Source organism: Scomber scombrus, chromosome 9 (genome assembly GCF_963691925.1).
Source record: "Scomber scombrus chromosome 9, fScoSco1.1, whole genome shotgun sequence".
NCBI lineage: Eukaryota > Metazoa > Chordata > Actinopteri > Scombriformes > Scombridae > Scomber > Scomber scombrus.
Genome location: NC_084978.1, coordinates 16,726,617 through 16,747,921, shown reverse-complemented (window position 1 = coordinate 16,747,921; position 21,305 = coordinate 16,726,617). Strand labels below are relative to the sequence as shown.

The following is a 21,305-nucleotide window of genomic DNA, read 5'->3' as shown; positions in this document are numbered from 1 at the left end:
TGCAATAAAAACCACAGCTGTACGCTCATTGGATGCAATTTCGTTGAAATCTTTATTCAGAAAAAAACATATTAACATTATTTATAACTGTCCATTTGACAATTTAGTCATCAACATACATTAACACAAAAATATGTGAATTGACATTTGTTTGGTCAGGAGGTGAAGTAAAACTGACACGTTTTCCCAAAAAAAGGACAAATAAAAGAATAAACTGTTCTCTAAAAATAAACAATTTTGCACATCAGCAAAGTAATCAGTGAGGAAGGCTGAAGAGATTAAAGTAGCATCTCTCTGCTGCAGCTTCAGAGGCAATCATCAATACAGATGATCAAGTCCACAGTCTGTTTATGGATTAAAAAAACTAAACCTCATACATGTCAAAAACAGTTTATATATACAGACACCATTTATGCCCTTTTGATTTTTTTTTCTTTTTTCTTTTAGAGTACGACATTAATCAGAAACATTCCCCATTCTTCGTGGTTCTCAGTTTCACCGAGTAGAAACTGATTCTTGGACGGCTTCATTCAAAATGTACATGTAAGTGTATGAACCGTAAACATGCTTCAGTGTCCGAAGACACAAATAAAGGTAGGAGAGCTCGGTCATCTATGGTTACTCGTGCTGCACGGGGCCCCCGGGGCCCCTGAAGCCTTTGTACAGCTGGGTCTAAAATGGTTAAGAAGGCAGCCAAGTCAGTCAGTCAGTCAATTTATAAACACCTAGGCTAAATCCGTGTGACATGCAGCATCTTTTTGCTTGATTGTTGAAATTGTTTTGTTTGTTTTTAACTTTTTTTTGTTTTTTTTTGCTTGATTTGAGTCGTATTTAACGGCAAAGTAGCACATGACGCCGCCCTGGACCAGAAGCAGAATCCACAATCAGAGAAGTTGGAGGGCCTGTTTCAACATTGAGCCTGAAACACAGTGTGTGGAGCAGGTATGAGTATGTGTCCTCATATTTGGCTATAATATTCTGCTTCTATCTGAAGGACTGTTGATGTTTTACCTCGCTGAACACAGACCAGTTGTTCATTGTTTAGTCCTGAATCAGAGAGGGTTCAGAGGCGTCTGGGTGCACTTGGGTTAAGGGGAGGGTCCCGAGTTCATCCTTGCACATCACACATACTGTATCAATAAGTATCATTGTCATCATAATTACCATCATTAAGATCATTTAACAAGAAGTTACAAAAATGGCGTAGTTGATCTGAAATCAAACAAACAGCCGGTTACATAAATGCCCCATTTTTTTCATCACTGCCGCTGGTAGACACGAAGGGTTTTGTTACACAAAACAGTGGGCTGGGGATAAGAATAGGCTTAGCTCGAGCACACAAACGGCCAAATACAGAGAGGAGGAGGAGGAGGTGGAGAAAGAAAAGTGCCTGAAGAATTAAAATAAAGACAAACATGTAAACGTCTCTCCAGTCTGAGGGGGAAATTCATCCCCATCAGAAAGCTGAGCTGTAGCAATCGACACACCATCAAGCACGATCCAGAGGTTAACGATCAAGAAATCCACAGTTCGGACAATTTTGCAATCCATAATCCACTGCGTAATCCAGCCTGTCCCTGTTCTAGCCCTCTCGAGGTCCTTTCAGTTCTTGGAGGCTGGAGGGGAGGTGAGGGAGAGTATCAGTGAGCAGACGTAGATGTGTGTATGTTTTCTCATCATGTGTGTTTGCCTTCCTGCCTCTTTAGGCATATTCCTGGGAGAGTGCGCTTGTGTGTGTGAATGTGTACATTCTGGCATAGTTGTGTGTTCAGGTGTAAACTTGTATGTATCCGCCAGCGACATTTGTTCATTAATGCATCTCAGAGTTGAGTTTGTCTTGGAAGATGTACAGGTTGTTGGTGGCGGCAATGGCAATGATGTTCTCCGTCGGGTGCCAGGCTGTGTGGAGGATCTTCTTAGTGAAGTCCAAGCTGTCCACGCTGATGTCGTCCTTCCGGCGCTTTCCTCCGGCGGCACAGACCCTCCGCGGCTTGAGGACAGCTCGGGGTTTACTGCTCTCTCTGGACGCTTCCAGGGTCACGTCGCGTTTGGTGTTCCGGTCAAACATGCGGAAGAAGTTGTTGTAGGCTCCGGTCATGATCACACTGGACAGAGGAGGAAAGGAAGGATCTCAGTATAGGAACTTTCATTTACTTCTTTTTTTTGTTGCTAAACTGGTGGAAACTGCTTATTTCCCAACCTAACCTTAAACATCCATCACTACAGGCCCAAATTTCAAGTGTCAGTTAATCAAAATTAAATAAAACACATATACAGTGCATCCGGAAAGTATTCACATCCCTTTACTTTCCCCACATTTTGTTAGGTTACAGCCTTATTCCAAAATGGATTAGTACTGAGGTACCTGTACTAGTGAGTTTGTTTTATTATTCTTCATACTTCTACTTCACTAATTTTAAACTGAGGGGATTTTTTCCCCCACTACATCAAGTAGTAATAATCAATTAATGAAACTTCCAGTTGTATTACTTTACGCACTGTTTTGCTGACCTCAGATGTCTTTGTTTTAGTACTTCAATTCTGAATACAAGACTTTTACCCCGATTGCTTAAAGCATCACAATTAAATTAATGTATTTGTACTTTTACTTACATACCCTTTCAACCACAGAATATAATTTTTGCTGCTACTCCAATACACAATGGAAGTAAATCTAATCACATTTTGTGGTGCTCACTGCTAAAATTACTTTGGCAAAAGTCAAGCATCTTATTGGTTATTCTGCATAATCCCTGAAAAACCCTGTCAGCTACTTTCTACTGAACAAATGTGGTGAAAATTTGAAGTCTGAGTGGATTATCTGGTGAAAAAAGGATCCTGTTAATGATGAATCTTTCAAATGTAATATCAACTCTAAGCATGGCACGAAACCACAAGGTGGAGGTAGAAAATACTTTTTTTAAATGTAGGTGAACTGACTGAACTGTTTATATTTAGAAACATACCTGTCCGAGCCGTTCCAGGCACACTCAAACTTGTCAAAGATGCAGTCGTTTTCGTAAAGGGAGCACAACTTGCTGCGGAGGTAATCATGAACCTGGAGGATCACACACACACACACAGAGCTATGATTAAAAATGAGTATAACCACAGCTGCTTCACGTTCTGGTATCGTCTTCATGTCAATTATAAATACAGGTTTGAGCAGAAGACGAACACACATACAAAACACATTAAATGCAGGCAAGTTGTAACACAACCCTCCCTGAAGGCAACACTAATAAGACACAACACCCGCCCTCAGCAATATGAGGGCCAGGAGTACATTTTAATCTAAACTTTTCCATATCAGTAAATGCATTAACATCCATCTTACTATTATTAAATCCACCAAGAGCATGATAACAGAGACACACGTGAACACAAACACTCACACACACACACACACGACTAATAACTCGTTTCCCTCGTGCTTTCATTGACCTGCCTGTGTCAGCACTGTGTCCACTCTGTGATGCAATGGGCTGAAATCTACACCTTCTCCAGCCACGGTGCTCCGCATTCAGCTCCTTGTTTTCACATTCTGCATAAAGTCAGCAGTCAACAGTCACCTCTCAATCAATAAATGGTCAAGCTGAGGTCGGCTCATTGTTGTACATCAAACCTGGTGACATTTTTGTTTTCCCCTTTGGGTCTTTCTGCACGGAGTGAAATGATACAGTGTCAGCTGGAGTTGAATATATTGTCTTTTTGTTTTTTTTCCAGCCTGTGTGTCTGATCTAGACTAGAGTGCCTTATTCCTCGTGGATTTATGCATATTTTGTATGCTCCAGGAGAAATACAGGTGTAAATTTAACAAAACAGAAGGAGTTCGACCCTGAGAGCCCTTTTCTCCCCTCTGTTTCTCCCATCTTCCTCCATTCGCCCACATCCCCTCTTTCTCAGCCTCATCTATAAACCTTTTTTTCCAACCCCTTATTCTTCTCTCCTCCTCTCATCACACCATCCTCACTCTCCCAGCCAAACCCTCACCCCTCTCCTCCCTCCCTTCCTCCCTCCCTCTCTTCCTCCTTCTCCGTGCTGCATTGCAGATCTAGGTGTCGAGCGCTGTGTAAGGTATCCCTTCTTCCTGCTTCACTTTATGAGTGGAGGCTCGCAGCCTATAAATAGCTCCAGTGCGTCTTTTAGCATCCCACTCCTGGCGGCCTCACAGGCCCTTATACGTCAAACAGACACACACAAATGTTCACCCACACGCCTGTGGCAAGAATACTAAACACACACTGAAAAAAAGGAGTTGATAAATACTTCTACATTGCATAAATACATAAACAGAAGATAGTTTTGCCTGTTGTAAACACTTACAGGTGACATTACACATTCATTTGGAGACAAGATGTGTTAAAGCACGCAGAAATGGGAAAAAGCTTCTTTTTTTATCTGCTTAGTAGTCTTCCCTCAAACACACTATGTTTACATTTTTTCACAGCATGTTAAGCCCATTTACAGTAATCTCTCATCCCACATACTCTGCATAATGCTAATGGACTGTTCGTTTCACGCACTGGTTAATCTGACAAACACACAGATTCACGTCTACAGAATAAAGTCTGAAGTTAAAAAGCCAGAGTGAGGGTTTTGGTGATTCTGCACTGACAAGAAGAAGCACATTTTCTGGCAAGTTATCAATCCAATTATCCTTAAAAGGTTTCAGAAAAATCCAATCACCAGTAAGTACGGTGATTCTGAGAGACAACCTTCTTCCCATGATTCATTTCTGTCAAGAATTATGGAGGATGACAATGGAGGTCCTCTTTCAATCAAGGGAGTTAGTCAGTTTGGAAGACATAATAGCGATTTCCACTTGAAACACTTGTCAACTAAGTGAAGACACTGAATACAAATAGTTAGATAGTTTAATTTGCTCTTTGAATGAGCTCTTAAAGAATCCCAGCAGCAAAGAGGACATTGCTGGAAGAACTAAATCCCCACAAATTTTAAATAATGCATGTCCACTGCCATCTCTTTCGCTTTGTGTTCAGTCTGGGGAAGTTGTTAACAGTTTTGAGTATCTGAGAGCATGAGTTAATGATGAATTAAATTTCACAGCATGTGGATGTAGATACTGAATGTAAGAAAACAGTTAGTGATCATTTCTTCTTCTACAAAGAGATTTTGGAGTACATAATCGAGATCTCAGTCTGGAATGGTGACTGTCGCCAACACAAACAGGTTGGGTGAGGTTGTAAAAGCAGGCAGGAAAACTGTAAGCTGCCAACAAGAATCATTAGGATGCTCTGTTTAACATTGCTGTATAGAGGACAGTTGTGTCTATTATTAACAACTCTGAACATCACGAAATTCAATATACTGCTTCCTAAATTAAGTTATACAAAACTCTCTGTTGTACAATCAGTATAAAGAACAAATAACACTGTACACAAAAAACAGTAAAAATAATGCTGTGGCAGCAAATATAATTCGATGCTAGTAGTAGCCGGACAACTGCTGGTGAGGCATTAATGAAGCAACCAATCAGCAGGTGCTGTGACATCTCTGAACTAACATGATGAGTAGTTATAAATTCCAGATTATACTGGGGTAATTTTCTCTAAAAAGCTGATGATGATTTAGTATCATCGTATTTGTTGTGACCTGCAATTACCCCTTTACCCTGATGTGGATAAAAAAAACTAAATTCATCTTTACTTGACTGCTGATTGGTTCACCCGAGTAAAGCTTTAGAGACAATCCTGAGGAAGGAAAATATTCCCTCCAGTGTTTCTTTCATTTCAACACTGCCTCACGCTTTTCATATGTGGGCCGTCACACACCTGGTATGTCTCCAGGGGCTTGCTCTCCATGTTGAGGTCCCAGACTTTGGCAGTCAGGTAGTCTCTGGTGAGCAGGTAGCGACCGCTGTGGCTAAACTTGACGTCCGACACCGAAGAGATAATCTCAGAGAAGAAGGAGCGAGCGCTGGGGTCCTCGGGCTCCTCAAACACTGGAGACGAAGAGAGAGGGAGGGTGTGAGTGGTGTGAAGCAGAGTGCGATAAAGGAGACTGTGGAAGTTGATTTAGGTGTGGAGGTTTCTCAGTGTTACACTCCACACAAAAAGGTGATGAGTGCGTACTTGCAGATAAATGCAGACAGATGACTACAAAGCACAAATATCACTAGTACTGCGCCTTCACAGACAGATGTTGTATAACTGTCTCTACATATAACTGTAACATCTAGACATTTCACACATTTCAAAATACAGATATTTCTCTTTGAATATAACACAACTTATGTCCCCGGCTGCTTCGTGGACTGCTACTGCTCCATTAAATGAAGTTCAGGTGTTCACTGAACTACTGATTCCTACTTGATGAAGCTGTAGATCATGTGGGATGTTCAACTTGAAAGTAAAAGGATATAAACTAGAAAATAGAAATAAAAGGCTGGAAAACTACAACAAATGAACAATGAATTGTTGCCCCTTAAGGGAAATAGATGTATGAAGGAAAATAACCCTGCCATTAGAAATGGCCTTGAAGTTAAAAAGAAATATTATTACATAATGATAAATTTATACATAACAAATAAATTTATTGCGGTCCTAATGTGTGATGAAGTCATATCTCTGATGTTAAATCATTCACAGTGAATGAAAATACTCAATGTTTTGCAGTTAGGAAGAAAAAGTATAATGTTTACCAGGGTTGTACTTTGGAAATGCTTCAGCAGCAATGTTACGTGTATGTGATTTGGTGTTTGTCGGCTAAAACGTGCAACAAAGAGATGGTGCCTCCAGCGGGTTTACTCACATTTGGAGTGTTTGTCACACAGCGCTGCTTCTCGCATGTCACAGAGGCGCAGGGTGCCTTTGCTGCTGCTATAGACAAACAAGTTACAATGATGGGGGTGAAACTCAGCCGCTGTGATCACTTCTGTCAGATCCTCCATGTTGGTTGGTTTGATGTCCACAATGTCTGAGAGAAAGAGGCTTCGCTCAGGAAAACAACAGAGAGAGGCAGCTTCTCTGCACTGGCCCTTTGTATTAGTCTAAGAACTGTTTTTACATGTAGAAATCTGATATACTCTATGTATACATTCATTCATTTGTTCGTCCTTTTATTGATTTTATCCACTGACTCACTTAACCAATTAGATTGGATTTGAATACATGGGTAAATCAGAAAACAAAAACATAGGAGTACGTAAATGTATACATAAGCAACACAATGTAAATAATTTACAGCAGATTTAAGTAAACCAATATAAATATAACTTGGGGGGGATTGTTGGGAGAAAGGTAATTCCATATTCAGATAAATTGTAATATTATAAATCCTGTCTGGGTTGGGGATGTGACTGCACTGTGTCCTATTGAGCTGGATTAAAACTCAGAAAGGGGGCTGAAATATTTATGCAGCCTCTGAATTATTCATTACGCTACATTTTCACTCCTCAAGAATAATATTCCCCTCCCCCAACACTGTGTGTCTTTGTGCATTTCTTTATACAACAAAGTGGGATTCACAGTGCAGGAGTTAAGTGTGTGTGTGTGTGTGTGTGTGTGTGTGTGTGTGTGTGTGTGGGGGATTTATTATTGTGCATGCATGTGTTAATATATGCATTAATTATCCGTGTCCTTGTGCTTTAATAAATCTAGTCTTGCTTTTTACATGTGTTGGTGCATGTGTGTGTTCACGCTCACGCCTACATGTTGGCACGCATGGTTGTTTGTCTTCATCTCCTCCTCACACTCTGCATGCACACAATAACCAACAAAGGATACTGAAGCTGCGGTCGGTAATGTCCAGATGCCAGAGGTTGATCCTCAGGTCGTCAGCTGACATGTAGGTCTCGTAGTCGGAGTTGACGGAGATGGAGTTGACGTGGTAGGTGTGGGCGTTGGCAAAAACTCGCCGCGGGCTCACCTCCACCATCAAGTCCATCGGCTTCAACACCGGCACCTTGGAAAAACAGTTGGAGCAGTTTAACATCCTCTGTCACTGATTCAGAAGAAGAATTGTGAAGATAGAGACAGTAGATTCCATTTAAATCATTTAATTGTATCATGAATTAATATTTCATAGACTACTTCATTTGGCATCAATAATATATTTCATGCTTGAACCCAAATTCACGCGTTTGATAGCTTGATCAAGTGCCAATTCAGTGAACTTGGTAGAGCTCATTTGGCATTTTCATCAACACACAATTTCTCTGTTGATACACGATTTACATTTTTATAGGCTGCTTAAACGTTTGTTCTTATATTAATACAGCACAGCACGAGCAGCACTGTGCACACACACACACACACACACACACACACACACACACACACACACACTTCTCAGACCTCTAAAGAGACACACTGTGTGCTACTGATCGCCCAGAATTCACTGCAAATAGAAACAATGATGCGTCGACTAATAGATCCAGTCCAGATGTTCTGCTGCTGTTCTCTACAGTTGGAAGTAGTGGATTTCTCCGCCCCCACACACTCACACATACACACATGTACCTTTGTGCCAGTGACCCATTTTTGCACATGCAAACACATCTGTACCCACTGACCCAGTTATGTTGCCTAGCCTACTATTTATGAATGTTTTAGAGTGTGTATTCACATGTGTGATAGATGGATAGATGGATAGATAAATAATTACCTGTAGGGAGGTGACAGTGGAGATGTCCTTGATGCGACCCTCCTCATCCTTCAGGTTGTATCCCTCCGGCCTTTTGTCTCTTTCACTCACCTTCCACAACTTAATGGTCTTATCTGGGAGACGAGACAGGAACATTAGCCAATCAGGTGAGAGCGGAGATAATTTGGAAGTGTAACTAATGGATAATAGATGCATGGTGATATGCTATCTGGAGATCTTATATTAGATGTGGTTAAGTAGACTAAGTATAGATTTTCATCTCCAGATTTTAAACCTACAATGGTTAAACCTAAAAGAAAACGTTGCCCTATTTCTGTTTAAGGATCGTAGTATAAAGAGAATCAATGCGTGCACTTGAATCCAGCCGAAAATACTTAAAAAGATGAGATAATCCACCATACTCAAAGCTTTCAGTTCTGACAGCTTGGACTCTGAAAGTCTAAATGAGCTAACAGCGAGGCTTTGTCTCATCAACACTGACAGAAACAGAATGTCTCTGTATTATATTGAAAAAATGACAGCAAGTATACCAGCAGCAGCATTAGCTAACTGCTGAGGCAGCTCTTACATTTTTCATACCCTTAATCATAAATAATATGGTACTTAAATAAATCAATAACTGTGAGCTCAGGGAAAATCTATAGATTGTCCAATATAGCCATAAACTCAGAATGTAAATTAATGATGGGACCTCTCCTCCAAGGCAGACAAACTCACATTCTAACACGATACAGAAATGTGATGCAACACTTTCAGAAGAGATCCCTGCACATTGTAAATGTAATACAACTCTTTATCCGAGGGAACATCGACTTTACTCTAGTGACTCAAATTTAAATGTGAGCATAATTCCCTTAATCACTTTAATGCCCTGCCATTCCCTTCACTTTGTCACATGCCTCTTAAGGTAGAAACACTGGTAACACAGACATGAGAGCACAAGTAATGCCACATCTTACAAACTGAAATGGGCTATCTTTTATACGTCTCTACTGATAAAGTGGTACATGAACACCAGAAAGCAAAATTGTTCAAGTATGTTGCGCAAAATATCAACCAAGCATTTGTGACATCCTGGATCCTTTGAGAAACTAACCATTGGTGGAGAGGAGGAAGTGTGCAGCGTTCTGCTGAGGCAGCCATCGGATCTTATTGATCTTCTCCTCGATCTCCAGACTCTTGAGATAGTCGAACTCGGGCTCATGGCTCTGGAAAGTGCTGTAGACATTGTATTCACCCTGGGAGAATGGCTCAAACTTGCTCTGTGGAAAGAAAAGGAGTGTGAGAATGAGGTGAAGGGAAGAGAGCCAAGATTTCAGTGAGCACCTCCTCAAATGTAACACCCAGGGGCCGGAGGCAGTCATCTTCACCTGGGTCAACTGAAGAAATGGTGTGGCACAGACTCTGCACAGCTATGATGATACACTCTCTGACACAGCAGAGGCATCAACTATTTATCAATCAATCTAGACTGTAGCTGGAGGGGAACTGTGTTCCTTCATCACTGCACTCACAGCTGGGATGAAAAACTGTATATCTGTGTGTACGAGCATGAGTGTGAGTCTACCTCAGGTTCCCTCTGAAAGATGACCACTCGGCCTCCCTTGTCCCCTGTGGCCAGGAGCTCTCCTGTGTGGTTGAACTCAACAGTGGAGATGATATCAGCTGTGGAGAAAGAAAGAGACAAATATTGAGAAAGAGACAGAGAGGGAGATGCAGCACGACAGGAAAGAAGAGTGGGGAAAGAGAGAGCAGCCATTAGCAAATTGACCACGCATCATCATTCATCATTATAATCTGTTTATGTTCACCTGTATCTAAACTATCCTACAAAGTCAACAGTCAACGCATTAACATCTAAGTGGATTCAAATATGCAAATTAATGTGTAGGATTAAAAAATATTTGATCAACAACTCAAAAATTCTGCAATGGCTGCGTAACAGGAAAATAAACATGTTAACCTTTCAAAATGCACAGAAAATCAAAGACATGCACACACAGCTGCTTCATATTAGGCACAGGTGTTATCTGTTTTCCAGTATGACACATACACAATGACACACACCATGACACTCCAGCACACAAGATTACAGTGTCACCTGAGTTCATCGCATTTGTGTATGTAGTAGTAATTATGTACTCTAAGATCTCTGTAGTGTCTTAAAGTGTACATCCATCTCTTGAGAGTATGTGCATTAGTGATTGACTATCATTCAAATATTACTTTTCAGTACAGTCATTTGCCATGGCATTAATTACAGTCTGACTCACTGACACACTGTAATATGAGGAGTGAGCACATTATTAACCACTTAGCATTTACTAACTTAACGGACGCTCTCCGCATCACAAATATACACAGAATCTTGTCTAACGAAGGACACGTCAGTGTCACATCTGAGGCTTGAATCTGATGTTATGTTGCATGTAATCTCGCTATCCTTCTGTCTCCTTATCCTCCTCTCACTTCCCCTTTGTGGCACAGATCAAGGTTTTAGTTATCAACATTTATTTGATGAGAAAGTTGCTCTGGAGGCAGAGGAAACCTCAGTGGTTAAATCCCTTATGAAGCAACAAGAGACGGAGGCTCAATGAAAAAGAGGTGGTAAGAGATGATGGAGCGGACTTGGCATGAAGCTATATTTTGGTTATCTAACCCTCAAAATCAAACATAGCAGCTAAGTTAGCCCACTGTCTATCCAAAATAAAGAATGCAACGGTGAATGGATGAATTTTAAAAAGTCACCAGGGCGCCTAGCTGCCTCATTTTCATATTTTTGAATGAAATGAGCAAACAAGTCGAGTCAGTTTGCCAACAGAAGTGAACTGTATCTTCAGCTCAGTTGTGAAGTTTCAAATATGTGCTCTGCAAAGTTTTCACATTTGTAAGGCTGTGTTAAGGGCTGACGCTGGTGATGCTTATCACCAGGGCGATCACTTCTCATACTGACTGAATAATCCTAAAAACGGTCATAATCAAATTATCATCACATAGTCACAACAACTTCAAAGATTCCCTCGCTTTTACATGACACTAACCAGCAGTCTGCCGTACATCAGGACACAAGCAAAGCTTTACATGCATTCAGTTCACTCGTTTAATTGCTGGTGTATGGGACAGTATATTATGTGTTGTTTATGCTACCTTAACAACCTATGTTCTCTAACTCATCAGATTGTTTCCACCACCATCAAAAACTGTTCTGTGCTCTTTAGCTCCACCAATCGAAGTTTAACAAGAAAAATGTGTAAGCAGACCTTCACACTTCCTTCTGTGCTCTGCAGGAATATCTTCTCAGAAATATTTCTTTACAGTTGATTCAATCTAAACATCTGTAATATAATTTCTTGCCTGCCTGAAACTTGTGCAGTTCACTGGATTGTTAACCAAGCATGGACAAAGAAGATGCCACATTTCCTGCATTTAATACTGTCCAGTCATACATAAAAACTTGGTATCCCTGCAATAGTATCAAAAAAGACACTATAGCAGACAATAATACACACTATTAACTAACCCCTGCTGATCCAACACTGAACATTGGCATGAAAGGACTGAAAGTAACACGTGGACTACACCAGTTTTCACAAGGATTATTTTAAATAAACATTATTATCAGCATAACTAAAGATGCTATAATAACTCAAAATATCAAACAATAATAGCTTAAAACCTACTTTTTTTGTACTTATGTACTTTTTTTCTTCTTCTTGTAATTAAACATCCGCTGGGTTCCACTCGTCTTTTGCTCACAGATTACCATAAATATTGAAGGACATTGCATTTCAACAGACCAAATCCTGCCTCAGAAAGATTTTTGTATAGCAAAAGCTCACATCTGCCAGACAATTCCACCTTTAAAAAGGTTATAGATTAGCTTTAAAAATGAGACTCATTTCAGGCATTGGATGCCACCAAGTCTTCAACAAAAGGAGTCCACTGAGCTCCATCTTGATAAAAGAGAACACAGGCCTCAATAAGCATTGAATGTAATAAAAACAGAGCATGGAGAGTGTATTTACTGAGACTCGGGGTGATTCAAAGCTTTAGCCTTGCCTATTTTGAGGTGGCCTTGAGAGAGACAGATTTTATGATGAGGGGAGGCAGGGACTGCTACTCACTCTCTACCACAACACAACCTTATTCATCCTGTTCCTCACACAATCCATGTATTACTGGATGCCTCCATCTCTCCTTTTTCCTTCTTTAAACAAGTCATTGTACTGTTTCTTCATCTCACAGCTGCTGCAATTTCTTTGCTCTATTTCAGGCTTTCTCTCTCTTTCAGTGTCCTTTTCTCATCTTGTCATGTCTTGCTCCCCAATCTCTCTCTTGCCCCATTTCACTCTCTTTTTTGTGGTTTGTCTATCCACTTTCCACCCTGTCTGTCTGTCTGTCTGTCTGTCTGTCTGTCTGTCTGTCTGTCTGTCTGTCTGTCTGTCTGTCTGTCTGTCTGTCTGTCTGTCTGTCTGTCTGTCTGTCTGTCTGTCTGTCTGTCTCTCTCTCTCTAACTCTCTCATCCCTCCCCCACGGAACTCTGCTGCCTGGCTGTACGTTAGCACATTGTAGATTGTGGTGGTGATGCTGATGGTGGAGGAATGGGAAGGATGGAGAGGGAGGTGGAGGCAAGAGGCGCTGGGGCGGAGGCGGTGGAGGGGTCCTCCGGTGAGCAGGGGTTGCCATGGTAACAGGCTGAGCCAACCAGTAGCAGCAGCACGCGTTACGGTTAGCCTTATATGGCAGTGTGGTGAAGGAGGAAGTGGGTATTCATCAATCCAATCCTCGTAGGAAGAGGCAACGTGGTCAAATAATTATTCCGCTGCAGTTTTGTCCACTGACAAACAACGCTGAATTAATACCAGGAGATGGAGCAGACACTATGGTGCAAAGTGAGGATGTGCAGATAATTAAAGCATACACACACACATGATGACACCCATACAAACACAGAACACTAGGCTAGCAGTCAAATTCAAATTTAAATAAGCTTTATTGGCATGACAGATCAGAAATCTATATTTCCAAGGCAGTAAAGAAATTGTGTGTGTGTGTGTGTGTGTGTGTGTGTGTGTGTGTGTGTGTGTGTGTGTGTGTGTGTGTGTGTGTGTGTGTGTGTGTGTGTGTGTGTGTGTGTGTGTGTGTGTGTGTGTGTGTGTGTGTGTGTGTGTGGGCAAGCGAGCCTGTGCACACTTACACACAACTGTGTCTTCACTTGAGTCACACAGAGAAAGAGCTAAGCTAAGCAAAACCACAGGACATACACAATATAACTGAATAAAATATGGAGTGGCCACTCTCCTCTCTCATCCTCTATCTGTTTCTCAACAATCCTCTCAATCTATCAGGGTTTATTTTACTCTCATTATTACAATAGCACTACAGAGAAATGAACCAGTGAGAATACAAGCACCCACTGCAGAAACACACAGAAACAGAAACATGCAGCATCATGAGCACTATGGCATTCCTCCAAGACACACCACTGGCCATGTTACTCATGTAAAATATGGGTGTGTATGCACCTGTCTGTTTGACTTACAGCTTGACAAAACCTATATCTTACAGTGTGGAAGTGTGTGTGCTATAGCAAGCTAGCAGTGTCTGTCTCCCACAGACAGTCCATTAGCATCAGCAGGACTGTCTGACTCATGGGCACACTGCAGGAGCTGGGAGAACACACTGTGACTGCGAGTGCATGCGCCCACACATACAGTACATGTCAACACAAAACAACACTCAAACATGAATGAACCCAATGAAACAAAGAAGCACAAAAAAAACACGCAGAAATGGTAAACAACTAACAAACAAACACTTGAATGCCATGTGAGGTGGTTGATCTCTGAGAGTTTCTCAGAGATCAAAGAAATGATGTACAGAGTCTGCATCAGCTCTCAAACTATGTTGATAGACAGAAAATGAATGACAACAATTTTGGTAATTCATTAATTGTTTAAGTCATCTATAAGGCGAAAATACCAAACATTTACCTCTTCTAGCTTCTCGAATACTTTTATATATTTTATATCATTGTAAGTTGTGCATCTCATTTTTCACCCTTTTCTGAGACAGATAATTAAAATGCAGCCCTAGTCTGTATTGTACATATTCAGAGTAGTGCTCTTCTGTGGCTTCAAACTCGGACAAGGCAGGCACTCTTGAGATGAAAAGAGAGGGAGAAAGATGGGGGGTTGGTGGTAGTGTAGGTAGAGCGAGGGGGGATTTCCTTTTTTTGTAAAGGGCTACTATAGGGACAAAGAGGGGAGCAGACGTCCTGCTGTCACAATTATAGATATCTTAAGTCTGGGTAAACATGGACCATTAAAGCCCAGCCAAAAACACACACTCCTTAAAAGCGAGGACAAGCCACCACTCAGCAGGAGATGTGTGCATGTGCGTTGGCGAGCGTGTGTGCGTACTGCAGCGCGAGTGCCCCGCATTTCCTGTGTACGTGTGCACAAGTGTGTGTACTCAATTACCCTGTAGAGAAATAAACAGGTTGGAGGGAGAGAAGGAGACAAGGGGAGAGACTGCCTGAGGGAAACGTTAAATTGATCCCTGTCCTGCAGTTTTGGAGTTATCTGGGGAAAAAACGGGTGCATGTGATTGTGTTAGAAGTGCACATGTGTGAAGAGGAGTGATTTAAGCCCGGCACAGCGGGGAATATGCCATTTCTCCAAACACACACCGGCACAATGGAGCAGAGCTGGTGTGAGCCTAATGGTTATAGACACAAACAATTAGAATCATAAACCACAAGCCAGCTTCAGCGTGTGTGAAATACACCTGTAATCCTGCTTTGCCTACCTTCAAAAACACCTTCTAGCTGCATGAATTCTCTTATTTTGATTTTTTTTTTAATTTAAAAAGATTTGTGAGACTGTAACATAAAAAAAAGATTAGGAGCTTAGCTGGTTTACACCCAATCTAACCCTGGGAATATTGAAACTCAGATTAAACCTCCTGAAATGTAATCCCATATTCAGAAAAGTCCCGCTCTTTTTTCATGCTGCCCCTCTGACAGTATCTTTCTTTGTGCATGTGAGTGAGTGAGTGAGTGAGTGAGTGAGTGAGTGAGTGAGTGAGTGAGTGAGTGAGTGAGTGAGTGAGTGAGTGAGTGAGTGAGTGAGTGAGTGTATGGATGCCTGTATTTCCATGTATTTCCAGTACATTATTGTGTTTGCAGAGGTTTAGAGAGTGTGTCTTGGGTATATGTGTATGTTAATCAACATCAGATAGCAGAAGAAGTAAGACTCAGATCTGCTCTGAAGCAGACGGGGCATCATCTGGTCAAACTATTTAGGGAAATCAATCACACACACTCATACAAAATCTACATTGCAGCGAGGCAGACAGTCTGGGACAAAAATAAAAAAGGCAAGTACAGAAATAGAGACACACAAAAAGGATGAAGCAGACAGACAGAGACAAAGTGATGTTTGAGATATTTATAACACTCAGACTCACGTGAGAATATACTTCGACACATTTAATGACACACACTTCATGTTAAAACACACACACACGCTTGCAGCTATGATCCACGCGCGCACACACACACACACACACACACTCTCATGTCTTAGACTGGGGTCATGTGGCGCAAGATAAGACCTTCGGGATAGAAGAGGATAGAGCACACACCTTCAGTGTAAGAGGCAAACGGCTCGGGCTCCAGAGAAAGGGTAGTGATGTCGGAGCACAGGACCTGGATGGGGCTCAACATCCTGGGGGAGGACTCCAGGGTGGAGAGGGGTGGACAAGATGGGCGGAGCTCTTCAGGCTATAGCCAGGAGCAGCCCTGCAAGAGGAGCAAGGATGGAGGGGAGGGGAGGCAAGGGGCAACAGGGAGGAGCAGAGGGTTAGGAAGGAAGGAAGGAGGACCGGGCAGGGTGTGGGTTGGGTTGGGGTGGTTAGGGAAGGGACTGAGTTACTACCACACCACATTTGGCCATGAGTACTCACCAAAGACAACCGACTGGTGGTGTATTCATGATCATACTGTATCTTTATGTGACATGATGTATCTTTATGTTGGGTTTCGCAGGAAGGGTAGAAACACATGCAGGGTGGACACAGAGAAACAGCTAAAAGAACGGAGTCTTGTCGACCTCTTATCTGCAGGTGAACATTATTACGCTTATTGCACGTCACAAGGAGGAGAAGAAAGCAAGACGTGCAGATAGCTCTCTCACATTCACAATGATAGACAGTAAGAGGTTGGTGAAGCTCCTTTACAAGTACATACAAGTACGTGACTAACAATCACTATTTCTATTATTGCTGAATCATTCAGTTTTTGGATAAATCATTAATCAACTGTAAAATGTCAAATATAATGAAATAAGCTCACAAATTAGTCAAAAGAACTTTCTTTTAACTATTAATCTACTGTTCAAATACCCAATATTCAACTTTAAACTGTATGAAATGAAGAAAAGCAAATAATTATTTCTGAGATGTTGTGATCAGGAAATGTTAGGTATTTTTACTTTTAGATTTACATATATAAATATTATATATATATACATTTGTTGATTTAATGTTGTATGTTTGTATTTATATCACTTATTTTGCGTTAATTAAATCTATAGTATGTCTTTCTCCTGTGTTGTTGAAGTATTGCATCCAGGTGCTTATTAGTGTCAAGAGCTCGTAATTTCAATTTTGTGCATTTTAAGCTCCTCTTGAAACTGAAAAACAAGATCTTTCTCTTTCCAAAACCACATAAATCTAAAAATGTAGACTTTTTTTGGGTCATTACAGTATAACATAAGTAATATGTTTGTGTTTCACTCCACAACATTCATATAGACACTTTTTTACATTGTACACAATAGTAGTGGTATTTATGTGCTTTAATTATTTATTAAATTTAATAAATCATGAATAATTTACTCACAGAAGTCTAAAAAATGCCAAAGCCTTGATGTTTGATGCAAATGCATAACTGTTTCTAACTATTAATATAATATAACTATTTCATAGTATTTAAAGTAGTATTTAAAGCAAACCCTCATCCATTCTTGAACCCAATGCCACTCCAGAGGTGGGATTGTAGCAAAGGGAGGCAAAGGGAATGACAAGAAGGGAGTAAGAGATGGAGGGAAGACTGGAGGGGAGGAGCGGTGAGGTAGAGGGAGGTTAAGCATCCCTACCCTGCAGGAGTCAAAGGGCAGGGGAATCCCCACAGGAAGACCTACAGACATACTGTTATGTATGGCCACGCACACACACATATACACACACAAGCACTTACAGACACACACCCATACATATACACAGACTTGAACAAACAAAAAGACACACAGTATGTGCTCAAAGACACAGACATGAATATGAATGCAACACAGGCAAAAAAAAAGGAAAGTGGAGACACACTGGAGCTAAAAAAAAAATACCCAAGCATAAAATCACATGCACCACTTCTCTCTCTACATCTACCACTCTCTGTCTTCCTCTTTAACGCACACATACAGAGGCACATTGTGTTTGAGCACTGTTGGATAATTGTTTGGCAGACGTGCCACTTCAGCACCGCGCAATGCTGCGAGTTGTATTAGAGGACCGATGGGGAAAAAGAGAGAGGGAGGGAGGGAGGGAGGGAGGGAGGGAGAAGAGAGTGGGGGATGGAAATGGGGTGGAGGACGGGGGATGGGGTGAATACAGAGGAAAGGTGGAGGGGGTTGTAGTGGATGAAGAGGAAGAGGCAGGTAATGAATCATATTGTTTATTTGTGACAGAAAATGACTGGAGATTGATTTTTAGAGCATTTGTACTTATTCCTCCACAACTATCAACTGTCATACATGTGTTGCACAGCCCTTTCAGAACAATAGTGTTCAATGTGTGTGTGTGTGTGTGTGTGTGTGTGTGTGTGTGTGTGTGTGTGTGTGTGTGTGTGTGTGTGTGTGTGTGTGTGTGTGTGTGTGTGTGTGTGTGTGTGTGTGTGTGTGTTCACCTTGGTGTGGGCTCATCAGCAATTCAACCTGAATAATGTCTGTGTCTGCCTGAGATGTGTAGAATAATTAATATTGCTATTATTGGTGGGTGGAGACGACGTGTCAATCATATTGGTCGAGCATGAAAAGCAGCATGTTTATCATCATGGACTGTTGCTATGGCAATAATGGTTGGTGATGGATGTTAAGACTGATTTTCTACCACTCAGTCATCAAAATCCTTTTCTGAGATGAACAAAGACACATATCGCTAATGGACGTATGTATAAGAGAGATATAAAACAGACACACTCTCTTGCACAAACACACACACACACACACACAAAACAAAGACAAAGACACACACAAATATTCTTCGATCTTCTCAGCAGTCCAATGTGTTGAAGGCACACACAGGCATTTACACAATCAACAGGCAGCACTACAGGTCTCCCCTGACTATAGCATGCATTTCTGTGTGAGGGAAATTATATAGCGCAGACACAGGATGCATAATTCCCTTTCTGCAGTGATACCAGGATCACAAATGAGCTCACAACACATTCGTGACCCTCAAATGATAATCCGCTGTTCTTGTCTAAGAGACGTGGTGAACAATAAGCTGTGTGTAAGAAACAGACTGGGGACAGACAGACAGGCAGAGAGGCCAAACAGGGAAGCTAATGTGCAGGTGAGATTAGTGGTGTAATTGAGATTAGCAGAAGGTGGAGGGGGGGCAGAGATTGTTTTATAGGGTTATAATCCTTCTGGTTTATGAAACAAACCAAAGGAATTCAATGGTTTGTATGCTGCTGGACTGTCCAATATTTTCCCCAGATTCAAATCTGATCTGCCATATATTCAGTTTGACACCCGCACCTTATTACTCTCTAGTACGATGTGAGAGATGACATGCAGTCTCATGAGCGTAAAAGAATCTGTTGAAATGTTCTTGATCTTTTTTCTTTGCAGAAAAAAAATCAAACCCTCTCCGTCTCTGACATACAGACACAAACAGACACACATATGCACACACACACAAACACACACACACACAGGCCAGATCAATTCTTCCCTGCAGTGAAACAAATAGCTGTGTTACATAAGGTAAAAAAGTGGTTACAAAAGCACAAACAAACAAAAAGAGAGAAACGGAGGGAGCAGGACAAGAAGAAGGAATGAGAGTGTAATGAGATGAGGGAAGGAGGAGAGGAAAACTTGCCTTAAACTGTAAATTTGCAGAGGGGACAGAGTTTTACTCCCAAATTCGTTCATTACACAGTCTGCAGCTCTACACTGATCAACACAGAGCTTATAAAAGATTAGGAGGCCGTACTGAGCTTGTTTTTGTCCAACAGACGAGTACACACAGACATGAACACACACTCTCTCTCTCCAAAAGTCCGACACATAGATGCAGACTCACATGAGGGCACACACACACACACACACAGCTTTCTCTTCCGTCTGCTTACCTTCAGTCACATAGTTGTGGTCGGGGAGGAAGCCGCGGTGGTTGAGCGTCGGGGTGGCGTCAGTGTCTTCGCCCATCAGCGGGGCTGGGGGGAGCGCCCGTCTTGGGGGGGCAGCGTGGTGGTGGCAGATCGGTGGTGGAGGGGGTGGTGGGGATGCCGGCCAGCACAGCGCCCATACTGCTGCCCGCTGACGCCTCCTCAGCACAGGGGCGCAGAGCCAGGCATCCTATCCTTGATGAGGATGAGGGGCAAGTAGGGAGGGAGTAGGCCGGTCCCGAAGGAGGGATAGGTGGGTGGGTGAGGGAATCCGCACAACTGCTTCTGAGCCAGATGTAAACCTGCACAGAGGAGGAGTATTTGAAAACAGTTTCAAAGATTTAAAAATGACTACTCTTGAGCTTGATTTGTGCTTCAGCACAGCACATATCACTCGTGACTCGTGAAGAAAAATCAAGTGTCTAACCTGCAGCTGATGTGTCCAGGTGTGGCCAAACATGTAACATACTCAGAAAGGGGTAAAGTCACTATTTATATGAGGAGGCTCCAAGAGAAAAAGAGGAGAGGAGATGAAGAGGAGAGTGGGGGGAGGGGAGAGAGGGACGAGCAGAGCCCCTGTTCGGTGTATCTGCAGTGCTGATGCTTCTGCAGTGAACTCACACACACGGACACACTTCTACAGCAAGACAAACACACACACTCACCGACGCACTCTGCAGCTCTTGGGTCAGGTACTCCTCAGTAGATCCTCCATGAATCACATCCGTTCCCCCTCCTTAGCGAGTAACCGTCTCTCTCGTTTCTCAGCTGTTGTAGTATGAGGAGGAAAATCCTACTGGCCCGGCGTTCTGCTGCAGTGTGCGCTCTGGCGTATATATGAAAGGCAGAGTGAGAGAGGTAGAAAGAGGGGGAGGGAAAGTGAGGGAGTGAGGGAGAGAGAGAGAGAGAGAGAGAGAGAGAGAGAGTGTGAGAGAGGAGATCAGTCCTGCTGCGCTGGTACGTGTGTGTGATGCATCAGATGAGGATCCGCCCACTCCTCAGCGCAGCCAATCCTGACAGAGCTGAGATCTGCCTGACCACTGACTGCAGGTGATTAAATATGAGGAAGAAACAGAGATGAGGAGAGGGACGGAAGAGTGGGCGGCAGAGCGGAAGTGGCTGAGTGTCTTATAAGGTGGTGATTAAAGAAAGAGAGAAAGAGAGAGAGAGAGAGAGAGAGAGAGAGAGAGAGAGAGAGAGAGCATGGGATGAGAGAAGGGGG

The 21,305-nt window shown here is 42.1% G+C and overlaps 1 protein-coding gene across 4 annotated transcripts; it reads right to left on the bottom strand.

The window, feature by feature from the left end:
* Positions 1 to 1,810: 1,810 nt before the first annotated feature.
* LOC133985470 (serine/threonine-protein phosphatase 2A 55 kDa regulatory subunit B gamma isoform) lies at positions 1,811 to 20,123 on the bottom strand. Of its 4 annotated transcripts, none has more exons than XM_062425105.1 (9): positions 20,048 to 20,123; positions 10,176 to 10,293; positions 9,725 to 9,888; positions 8,629 to 8,741; positions 7,749 to 7,926; positions 6,775 to 6,939; positions 5,796 to 5,965; positions 2,967 to 3,058; positions 1,811 to 2,105 (listed from the first exon to the last, which is right to left on the bottom strand). In XM_062425105.1, the coding sequence occupies exons 1-9, from the start codon at positions 20,121 to 20,123 to the stop codon at positions 1,811 to 1,813; spliced, it is 1,371 nt and encodes a 456-aa protein (XP_062281089.1). The 4 variants fall into 4 exon arrangements, with proteins under 4 accessions (XP_062281089.1, XP_062281092.1, XP_062281091.1 ...); XM_062425108.1 differs by having other exon boundaries at positions 9,725 to 9,890; positions 10,196 to 10,293; XM_062425107.1 differs by lacking the exon at positions 20,048 to 20,123 and adding an exon at positions 16,276 to 16,357 and having other exon boundaries at positions 9,725 to 9,890; positions 10,196 to 10,293.
* Between the last annotated feature and the right edge of the window lie 1,182 nt (positions 20,124 to 21,305).